We start from the raw sequence: 11,485 nt of genomic DNA, 5'->3' as shown, positions 1-11,485 counted from the left end.
CCGCAGCGCACGGGGCGCTGGGAGACCCTTCCCTTCTCGCGGAGGCTCGGGGTCCTGCCCCGCTCCTACACACCCATGGAGGGCTGGGGCAGGTCCTGAGTGAGGGAGAAGGAGCTGGGAGAGGAAGGGTGAGGGGGCAGGAGAGGCAGAGCAGCCCAAGGAAGGCCAACAATGCGGCGGTGTGGCTCAGGCCCACCAGCCAGCTGGGCGGCGCGCAGGAAGGCATGCAAGGAGAGAAGGGGGGAATGGACAAGGGCCCAGAAGCCTTCCACAATCAGGCACCAGCTGCGAAGGGGGAAGAAGGGAAGGGGGACAAGAAGGGAAAAAGAAAAAATCCTGCCCCGCTGCCAGCGAGGGGGGGAGGGAGGCGCCCCAGAGACTCCGCCTGACTTCCCGCCCTGCGGCTCACCAGCCACCAGCCCTGCCGCTGCGCCCTTTGCCTATGGACGGGGCTGGGTCCCGCCGCCTCCCACATGTCAGGGGCGAGCAGCAGCAGGAGGAGGATCCCCCGCCCAGCTGGGCCTCGCTGCCACCACCTCCACCCACCCCTTTCAGAGTGGAGCTCCAGCGGAAAGGAGGCCCGTCTGGGTGGAGGGAAGGAAGGAGGGAGGGAGCCCAGCCTAGCTCAGCGCCCCTCTCTGCCTGCCTGGCTTGCCCAGGCCCCTAAGCCCCCCGCCCAGAGGGGATCTCCCACCCACCTGGCCTGCCTGCCCCGAGGGGGGGATGCGGCTGTGGGGCGCGGCTGCGGCAGGCTTGTGAGAGGCGAGCAGGGTGGGGCAGAGGGCACCTCCTTTGCTCCCACTGGCCAGCCACACCACTCCGTCCGCACAGGCCCAGTGGGCGCCGGAGAAGCCGCAGGCCATGTTCCCCGCTCTCCCACCCGCCTGGCCGGCTGCGCACGCTCCAGTGGCGGCAATGGCGGCGGCTTCTGTGGGAGAGTTCGGGGGCCACCGCCAATGATGTCGGAGGTTCCCCCCCCTGGCTACAGCCTCCCCCATCCGGGGCAGAGCCAGAAAGGCCAGCAGCTTGGAGGAACCGCGCGTGCCGGCAGAGAGGGCTACGCGTGCCGGAAGTGGCACGCGTGCCATAGGTTCGCCAACACGGGTCTAGGATCTAGAAGACCCAAGTTCAAATCCCAATTCTGAAGTGGAAGCTACTGAGTGACCTTGGCCCGGTCATGCTTTTACCCAGCCTAGCTTACCGAAAGGAATAAATAAATACAGCATGGCTGCCATCCACAGTTTCCTGACTGTTGTTAATGCCCACCAAGTCCCGCTTGCATGTATGGGCAGGGCCGTGAGAAAAACAAGAAAACCTAGCAACCACCTGGTGGTTTTGGAGGTGTACTCATTTGGAGGTGTACTCTTCCGAAGAAGAGGAACTTTCCTGGGAACAGTGTTTCTGTTTCAAAGATTGCCATTTCCAGCTAGAAGAAGGGGAAAGCCCCGCAGGCTAGGGTTGCCAGCTTTGGATTGGGAAATTCCTGGAGATTAGAGGGTAGAGCCTGAGGAGGGTGGAGTTTGGGAAGGGACTTCAGTGGGGGGTATAATGCCATAGAGTCCGCCTTCCAAAGCACCCATTTCCTGCAGGGGGACTGATCTCTGTCGCCTGGCGATCAGTTGTAATTCTGGGAGATCTCCAGGCCCCACCTGGAGGTTGGCGAAACTAGATGAAATGGTGTGTCAGGGGAAGCTAGAAGTCCCTCCTCTGCCCTCACGGAGCTCCAGAGCCAAAGGGGGCAACGGAGTCCTTCCCAGGTAAGTCCCCCAGTTCTTCCGTGTGACAGCGAGTCAGGTTGATTGTAAGGGAAGGTGATTGTAAGCCGGTTTGAGACTCCTTAAAGGTAGAGAAAATGGGGGCATAAAAACCAATTCTCCTCCTCCTCCTCCTCCTCCTTCATCTCCTTCTCCCCCTTCTCCTTCGTCTCCTTCTCCTTCCTCTCTTTCTCTCTCAGCCCCACCTCCCTCACAATTTGTCTGTTGTGAGCAGGGGAAGGGAAGGTGATTGTAAGCTGGTTTGATTCTTCCTTAAGTGGTAGACAAAGTCGGCATATAAAAACCTACTTTTCCTCCTCTTCTTCTTCTCCTTCTCCTCCTCCATCTCCTCCTCTCCCTCCATCTCCTTCTTCTCCTTCTTTGTCTCCTCCTCCTCCTTCATCTCCTTCTCCTCCTCCTTCGTCTTGTTCTCCTTCTCCGTCTCCTCCTCCTCCTCTTTCTTCTTAATCTCCTCCTCCTTCTCCTTCGTCTTGTTCTCCTTCTCCTCATCCTTCATCTCCTTCTCCTCCTTCTCCCCCTTCTCCTTCATCTTCGTCTCCTTCTCCTTCTTCTCCTCCTTCTTCTCCTTCTCTCTCAGCCCCACCTACCTCACATTTGTCTGTTGTGAGCAGGGGAAGGAAAGGTGATTGTAAGTCGGTTTGATTCTTCCTTAAGTGGTAGACAAAGTCAGAATATAAAAACCAACTCCTACTCCTCCTCCATCTCCTCCTCCTCCTTCATCTCCTTCTTCTCCTTCTCCTTCTTTGTTTTCTCCTTCTCTTCTTCCTTCATCTCCTCCTCCTTCTTAGTCTTCTCCTCCTCCTTCGTCTTGTTCTCCTTCTCCTTCTTTTCCTTCGTCTTCTCCTCCTCTTTCTTCTTAATCTCCTCCTCCTCCTTCTCCTCCTCCTCCTTTTTCGCCTTCTCCTTCGTCTCCTTCTCTTTCTTCTTCATCTCCTTTGTCTCCTTCTCTTTCTTCTTCGTCTCCTTCTCCTCCACCTCCTTCTCCTCCTCTTTCTTTATTAATTTCCTCCTCCTTCTTCTCCTTCTCCTTTGTCTCCTTCTTCTTCGTCACCTCCTCCTTCTGGATCTGATTCTCAGTTTTGCATTCTGTGTCTTCTGCAGAATCACCAGCACCCGCAACCCCCTGGAGCAAACACCTGTGTTGCTTTGAAGTCCTCGTTTCAGAAGGGGAAATGAGATAGAAGGGCGGCCGATGGACAGCAGCGCCGTCACCGTCAAGAAGGAGGAACTCGGAAGACTGAAGGCCATTCGCCAGTTCTTGCTCCGACGCCATGAGCACAAGCTCCTCATTTTCTGCTTGGTTGGGCTGTACAGCTGTCGCTGGAGGAGGCGAAAGGTGAAAGGTGCAGCTGGGAGGGGCAGCCAGATACGAAAGGTGCAGCCAGGAGAATGGTGCTGCTCGAAGGTAAATGCACGCTGCTCAGCATTTAACAAAATATTATTCTGAAATTAGCAATCCAGGCCTCCCCAGTTTTGCAACGGGAATCAATAGTGTGAAGGGGAATATGTTTCTGCCCTGGAATTAAGATTGCAAGGAGAGGCCCGCTTGACTGTTCCACCAATCAGAGGAGCTCTTCTGGTGGGCAAACGAGAGAGGGCCTTTTCGGTGGCAGCCCCAGTTATGAAACAGCCTCCCAGAGAAGTGTGCGTGTTCCCCTCATCGTCAATCTTTATTTATTTAGTTATTTGATTCATTTGTACTCCGCCTTTCTCCCCATTGGGTTATCAAAGCATAGGGTTGCCAACTCACAGGTACTAGCAGGAAGTGTCCTGCTATTGCAACTGATCTCCCACCAATAGAGATCAGTTCCCTGGAGAAAATGGCAGCTTTGGCAATTGGACTCGCTGGCATTGAACTCCCTCCCCTCCCCAAACCCTGCCCTCCTCAGGCTCTGACCCAAAAACCTCCCGCTGGTGGCAAAGAGGGACCTGGCAACTAGGGTTGCCAACTCCGGGTACCAGCTGGAGATCTCCTGTTATTACAACTGATTTCCAGCCGATAGAGATCAGTTCCCCTGGAGGAAATGGCTGCTTTGGCAATTGGACTCTATGGCATTGAAGTCCCTCCCCTCTCCAAACCCTCCCCTTCCTCAGGCTCCACCCCAAAAACCTCCCACCAGTGGCGAAGAGGGACCTGGCAACCCTACCAAAACGACTTACGTTGTTCTCCTCTATTTTATTCTCACAAGAAGCCTATGAGGCACGTTAGGCTGAGAGAATGTGACTGGCCCAAGGTCACCCAGTGAGCTTCCGTGCCGTGGCACGAGTGGGGATTCGAACCTGGGTCTCCCACCTATTAGTCCGACACTCTTAACCACTGCACCACACTGGCTGTCTTCAGGAAGCAACTGAAGACAGTTTAATTTAGGACTGCACTTGAAGAAGGAGAAGAAGAGTTGGTTTTTATATGCCAGTTTTCTCTACCTTTAAGGAGTCTTATAGTGGCTTACAGTCGCCTTCCCTTCCCCTCCCCACAACAGATACTTTGTGAGGTAGGTGGGGCTGAGAGAGTTTGGTGAGAACTGTGACTGGCCCAAGGTCACCCAGCAGGCTTTGTGTGGAGGAGTGGGGAATCGAACCTGGTTCTCCAGATTAGAATCCACCTAGGCCGGGGGTTGGACTAGATGACCCTGATGGCCCCTTCCAATTCTATGTTTCTATGACTTAAACTGGGGCAATAGGGAAGGAATTATAGTGGGGTGGAACATGAACAGGTGGCAGGGCAAAACGACCAGAACTGGGACAGGAAATGGAGAGGGCATAAGGTTGCCAGGTCCCTCTTTGCCACAGGCAAATAGGGGAAAAAAATCAACTGCCAGCATCCTCTGCACTGGCACATCCTGGAAGTGACATTAGGTAGCTCTAGGAATCAGTGAAAACTCTATGGTTTCTGGCAATTGCTAGAGCTCCCCGCTCTCCACGTTTGTCCCGACAACCCTACTGTATCATGAGTCCTTCAGCTGGGTACCCAAGGTTGGGTGGGGAAGGTAAAATTATATAGCAGAAAAATATTTTTATTTTAAGGCGCTTATATCAGGGTTAAAAACATTAAAAATGATAAAACAAGGCAGAATGGCAACTAGGGTTGCCAGGTCCCTCTTTGCCTCCGGCGGGAGGTTTCTGGGGCGGAGCCTGGGGAGGGCAGGGTTTGGGGAGGGACTTCAATGCCATAGAGTCCAATGGCCAAAGCGGCCATTTTCTTCAGGTGAACTGATCTCTTATCGGCTGGAGATCAGTTGTAATAGCAGGAGATCTCCAGCTAGTACCTGGAGGTTGGCAACCGTAAGAGGGATGGGTTTGGCAACCCGGGTGGTGGAAAGTGCCACAGCTGACTTGTGACGGCCCCGTAGGGTTTTCGAGGCAAGAGACGTTTGGAGGTGGTTTTGCCATCGCCTGCCTCCGCGTGGGCTGTGAGAGGTCGGAGAGAACTGTGACTGGCCTGAGGTCACCCAGCAGGCTTCCTGTGGAGGAGCGGGGAATCGAACTGGCAACCCTACTGAGACCTATAAAGGTGAGAAGCTTCCTGACCTCTCCCTGTTTCGTTTTCTTGCAGAGGGAGTGTGCATTTTTCCCGGTGTTGGTTGCAGCGTTGTGTTCCTCTCTTGTCTTTCTGTACTTGTGGGGAGAAGGAAAGAATGACTACAATAACTTTGACTGGTAAGTGGCCGCAGTTCTTTGCCCTCTCAGCGTTGCTCTCTCAAAGAAGGCTGGTTGCTACAAGTGGGAGTTCTAATAATAATCGGGGATGGGGTTGGGAAATTGCTGAGGATTTGAGATTGAGCCTAGGGAGAACATGGACATACGAAGTTGTCTTATACTGAATCAGACCCGTGGTCCGTCAAGGTCATTATTGTCCACTCAGGTCATTTATGCATGGGTACTTGGACTAACGTTCGCCCCGTCCGACTCGGTTGTTCCTTGGAGTTCTGCATGAGCCTTCCCTCCATGAGAGATGACCTCGCTGCCAGCCCTCGCAATGTCCGGGTCTTCCCATTCCTCTGTTAACCCGACTCTTCCCTCTCTCCCTGAGCTCAGCCCGCCTGAAATCTCCGTGCAGAAGGCAAAGCACTGGACACAGAAGCTGGCTTTCTCTCACAGCCAGTCACAAAGCAGCGTGTAAAGAGGCAGGGATTCAAATGCTTCCTGCTTCCTCTGGGCTGTTTCTGAGCAAAAGAAAGGCTTCTTAAAACCGAGGCTTGGGTTTCTCCTCCCACTTCCTTTCAGATTGCTCCGGTTTTTGTTTTTTTGTTCTTAAAATGCTTTTTATGCAGCAATTGGTTTTTTGGGGGGGGGGATTTTCTCTCACAGTGAGCCCTGCAAAGTAAGCCAATTACAAAGCAGCATTTAAAAGGGCGGGGACTTGATTTGATTTTGGAGACTGCTGGTGCAGAGATTCCCAACAGGAAAGTGTGGTTCCAGCCAGCAACGAACCTCAGGTAAAACTCCCAGGCATAAATGACCTCAGACTGGCAGCAGCTGTCCAGGATCTCAGGCTGAGGTCTTTCACATCATGTCCTGCCAGAACTTTTTGGACTGGAGGTGCCAGTGATAGATAGTAAGGTTGCCAGCTCTGGGTTGGGAAATACCTGGAGATTTTGGGGGTGGAGCCTGGGAAGGGGGGTTTGAGAGGGTTGGGTTTGCGTAGGGGGGGATTTCAATGCCATAGAGTCCCCCCTCCAAAGCAGCCATTTTCTCCAGGGGAACTGATCTTGCTCATGCGGAGATCATTTGTAACAGCGGGGAGATCTCCAGGTGTCTCCCGGTGTGTCCCGTCTACTCCGAATGGCCGCAGCACTCCAGGGTCTCAGGCTGAGGTCTTTCACATCCCCTCCCACCTGATTTTTTTTTTCAACTGGAGATACCGGGGATTGAACCTGCGACCTTCTGCGTGCAAAGCAGATGCTCTGCTCCTGAGCTATGGACCCACCCTTTCCCTTTGTTGTGGATCAAAACCAAAGACGTTGACTCAGGCTCACCCTACTTGGTAGGGCTACCAGGCCTCCTGGCGTTTGCTGCCATTTCCCTACCACCACTCTGAGTGGCGGCGGGAGAAAAATAGGGGGGAAAAACAACTGCCAGCATCCTCTGCCCTGGCACATCCTGGAAGTGACATTAGGTAGTTCTAGGAATCAGTGAAAACTCTATGGCTTCTGGCAATTGCTAGAGTTCCCCACTCTCCACATTCGTCCCGACAACCCTACTGCTTAGTTGTATCATGAGTTCTTCAGCTGGGTACCCAAGGTTGGGTGGAGAAGGTAAAATTATAGAATATATAATGTATTTTCAACAATATTATATATTTTTTTCTTTTTTATTGACGATATATACTAATTGTTGAATTGTTTAAATGTGATATTATGGAAAATAATAAAAATTGTTTTAATAAAAAAAAAGAGAAGGTAAAATTATATAGCAGAAAAATATTTTTATTTTAAGGCGCTTATATCAGGGTTAAAAACATTAAAAATGATAAAACAAGGCAGAATGGCAACTAGGGTTGCCAGGTCCCTCTTTGCCTCCGGCGGGAGGTTTCTGGGGCGGAACCTGAGGAGGGCGGGGTTTGGGGAGGGGAGGGACTTCAATGCCATAGAGTCCAATGGCCAAAGCGGCCATTTTCTCCAGGGGAGCTGATCTCTATCGGCTGGAGATCAGTTGTAATAGCAGGAACTCTCCAGCTAGTACCTGGAGGTTGGCAACCCTAATGGCAACTCATAAGGTTGATAGACTTAAACCACACAGACCATATGCCTCTTAGCCTACAGGTCTTCATCAGTGGTCAAATAGAAAACCCCATATAATGCACACACAGGTAATATACAAATGTATGCCCATAAATAGATACCAGGTTGATACTAGCAAGCACACTCTGTATGAGAGAGCCCAGTGTAGAACAACTTACAGGTATTGTACCTAGAGGGATTTCTAATTTGAAATGTATTATACATCCTATACACATGTCTGGGCTTGTATAAAGTTATCTGTCTATATATGGTGTGGATCCAGCAAGCAACAAACCTCATTAAAACTCCCATGCATAAACGATTGGAGTCTGAGCCATGTTCGTAGGTTTGGCAGCCCTGACTTTAGGGTTGCCAGGTGCCCGGTGGTGGCCGTTAAAACCCCGCCAATTTACCGGTCTGCCCGCCGACCAGCTGAGGGCTGGCAGGCAATGCGGGCATGCACGCGTGTCACTTCCGGAAACCATAGAGTTTTGGCCAAGATTGCTAGAGCGTCCACGTCGCGTGGGGTGAGCGCGTGCACTGTGCCAGGCGCGTGTGCGGCACACTGTGGCCCCACAAAGCTCCCGCCGGTTGAGGTAAGGGGCCTAGCAAACCTACCTGACTTAAAAGGTAAAGGTAAAGGTCCCCTGTGCAAGCACCGGGTCATTCCTGACCCATGGGTTGATGTCACATCCTGACGTTTTCTAGGCAGACTTTGTTTTACGGGGTGGTTTGCCAGTGCCTTCCCCAGTCATCTTCCCTTTACCCCCAGTAAGCTGGGTACTCATTTTACCGACCTCGGAAGGATGGAAGGCTGAGTCAACCTTGAGCCGGCTACCCTCGGGATTGAACTCAGGTAGCGAACAGAGCTTGGACTGCCGCTTACCACTCTGCGCTATGGGGCTCCTAACCCTGACTTAGAATAGTACAAAACCCATAATGAATGTGGAGGTTGGTGATATATGGGCACACTCCTTCATTCTGAGTAGAAAGAAATTCAAGAGAACGGTTGCTCTTTACAGCTCATGCATCCACTTCCTTTTCATATAAGCAGCTGGTTTGTGATGTTTCTCGTAGGTTCAGCTACACCAACCTGGGCTTCTGGTTTCTTTGGTCCGTGCTGCTCCTAGCCCTGGCGGCGATCTCCTTCTCCTACGTCTTGCTCTTGGTGGTAAGTGTAGCCCAGTGTGACAAAGGGCCTCATGAGATAGTAGTGAAGACCGCAACCCGGTCTTGGGGGAAGGGGCCTTGGCTCAGTGGCAGAACATCCGCTTGGCATGCAGAAGGTCCCAGGTTCAATCCCCAGCATCTCCACTTAAAGGGACTAGGCAAGCAGGTGATGTGGAAGACATCTGCCTGAGACCCTGGAGAGCCACTGCCGGTCTGAGTAGACAATACTGACTTTGATGGACCCAGGGTCTGATTCAGGAGAAGGCAGCTTCATGTTGAACCTGAGGAACACAGGCTGGATAATGTTGTTGCAGTTGTCTTATTTGTGGGCTTCCTAGAGGCACCTGGTTGGCCACAGTGTGAACAGACTGCTTGACTTGATGGGCCTTGGTCTGATCCAGTAGGGCTTTTCTTATGTTCTTATGGAGGACAGGGCTATCCATGGCTACTAGTCAAAATGGCTACTAGTCATGATGCATAACTGTTCTCTCCAGGATCAGAGGAGCATTCCTATTCTATTAGGTGCTGTGGAACACAGGCAGGACAATGCTGCTTCAGTTGTCTTGCTTGTGGGCTTCCTAGAGGCACCTGGTTGGCACCTGTGTGAACAGACTGCTGGACTTGATGGGCCTTGGTCTGATCCAGCATGGCCTTTCTTATGTTCTTATGTTATGTTCTTATGTTGTGTGCACGTGCTGTGGACTAGAACCAGGTTCTTTCAAAAAGCAGTGGGTTTTTTTTAAAAAGAAAGCAGATCTGCAGGGGGTTTCACACAAGAACTCTGATGGTTCCCATGGGATACATTCCTTTTTGAAGTTCACCAGATTTAACAGTCTGAGCTATTTAGATGAGTTACTGGTGTCCAGGTTGCATAGAACATTGGGGATCTTTGATGAGAACCCCCCCCATATGTAGGGGAGGGGCTGTGGCTCAATGGAAGAGCTTCTGTTTTGCATGCAGAAAGTCCCCAGGTTCAATCCCAGTTAAAAATAGTATTGGCAGTAGGTGATGTGAAAGACCCTGAGCCTCTGGAGAGCTGCTGCCAGGCTGAGTGGACAATACTGACCACAATGAACCGACGGTCTGATTCAGTACATGGCAGATTCTTGAGTGTAATTAATAGCTTCAAAAACCAGGTGGGACGGGACCCATATGGATCAGGCCCCATATAGACAAGGCTCCAGGAAAGTTGCTGACCACTTCCCGTCCAAGCTGATTTCCTTTTGGAAGTCTGGTATTTGAGAGTCTGGTATTTCGGGAGACTGTCTCAGGTCACCTCACTATGGAGCCGGCTGTGCATGTACAAGGAGGATATGTTGCTGCCACTATGGCAGTGGGATGAACGTCAGAAGGAATCCGAAAGCGAGCCAGGAAAGACTTCATTCTCCTGCTGTCCGAAAGAACAAACCAACACATAGGTGCCCCCAAAGAAGCTCGGTTTCACAGGTGCCCATCGGGGAGGGGCCATGGCTCAGTGGTAGAGCATCTGCTTGGCATGCAGAAGGCTCCAGGTTCAATCCCCGGCATCTCCAGTTAAAGGGACTAGGCAGGTAGGTGATGTGAAAGACCTTTACCTGAGACCCTGGAGAGCCATGGGGAAGGGCCGTGGCTCAGTGGTGGAACAACTGCTTGGCATGTAGAAGGTCCCAGGTTCAATCTCCGACATCTCTTGGCATGCAGAAGGTCCTCTCCAGTTGGGACTGGGCAAGTAGATGATGTGAAAGACCTCTCTGCCTGAGACCATGGAGAGCCGCTGCCGGTCTGAGTAGCAATACTGACTTCGATGGACCAAGGGTCCATTCAGTATAAGGCAGCTTCGTGTTTTCATTTCCCCAAACACAGCTTCTCCTGATAAGCCTAGGATCTCCCGGGGTTAATATAAGCCTTTGCAAATGCTTCTTTTATGTGACACATAAATTTCCTAAATGAATTTTTAAAAGTCCTGTCTATATTTTTCTTAGGTCCTGGCCATGTTCCTGGTGTCGGAAAGACAGCATCTATACTTGCATTACTTCCACAAGGTAAATCAGGCCGCCGTCCTTTGCAAGAGAGTCAGGCTTCAGTCCCATTTTAATTCCACAAGCAAAACAAACACCTTCTCGCTGCATCCTCTGCTTAAACGTTGGAATAGTGTAGCAGAGATGGCCCCTTTCTCGCCCCATCAGGGTTTCTGGGATCAGTCTCTAGTTTTGAGGCCAGGCACAGGTAAATTACTTTCTCCGCTGGGACTATAACAGGATGTCCTGGATAACCGGCGTGCAGCTGGATTCCTGCTGGTTATGTGCAGCCTCAAAGATTGCAGACATCTTTGTCATGGGCAGTTGATCCGAGAAAGAGTATCGCGTGACCTGGTTTGTATTTCCACTGAAAATCTAGGTCAGGAATGCTTCCAAAGAGGGCTGTGTGGGTATTCTGTAGAAGAAGAAGAGTTGGTTTTTATATGCCGACTTTCTCTACCACTTAAGGGAGAATCAAACCGGCTTACAGTCACCTTCCCTTCCCCTCCCCACAACAGACACCCTGTGAGGTAGGTGGGGCTGAGAGAGCTTGAAGAGAGCTGTGACTAGCCCAAGGTTGCCCAGCCAGCTTCGTGTGTTGGAGTGGGGAAACCAACCCGGTTCTCCAGATCAGAGTCCACCACTCCAAACCACCGCTCTTAACCACTACACCATGCCGGCTCTCTGTGTACTAGCAATACAAAGAGCATCCAAACGCTGCTCTCAGAAATCCTGCCTTTTTGAGGGTGTATAAATAGTGCGAGGAGGGAAGGCAGCATGGTACAGCCCGATCTCGGAAGCTAAGTAGGGTCAGCCCTGGTTA

At 51.6% G+C, this 11,485-nt stretch overlaps 1 protein-coding gene across 1 annotated transcript in view; it reads left to right on the top strand.

Moving 5' to 3' along the window:
- Positions 1-2,967: 2,967 nt before the first annotated feature.
- GDPD4 (glycerophosphodiester phosphodiesterase domain containing 4) overlaps positions 2,968-11,485 on the top strand; it is a 31,135-nt gene continuing 22,617 nt past the window's right edge. The window contains exons 1-5 of the mRNA XM_056858833.1: positions 2,968-3,111; positions 3,142-3,180; positions 5,329-5,432; positions 8,573-8,666; positions 10,627-10,716. Of these exons, the coding sequence (XP_056714811.1) occupies positions 2,968-3,111; positions 3,142-3,180; positions 5,329-5,432; positions 8,573-8,666; positions 10,627-10,716 (471 nt within the window). The remainder of the gene's footprint in view (positions 3,112-3,141; positions 3,181-5,328; positions 5,433-8,572; positions 8,667-10,626; positions 10,717-11,485) is intronic.

This window comes from Euleptes europaea, chromosome 12 (assembly GCF_029931775.1).
Source record: "Euleptes europaea isolate rEulEur1 chromosome 12, rEulEur1.hap1, whole genome shotgun sequence".
Classification (NCBI taxonomy): domain Eukaryota; kingdom Metazoa; phylum Chordata; class Lepidosauria; order Squamata; family Sphaerodactylidae; genus Euleptes; species Euleptes europaea.
This window is presented reverse-complemented; position numbering and strand designations above follow the sequence as displayed.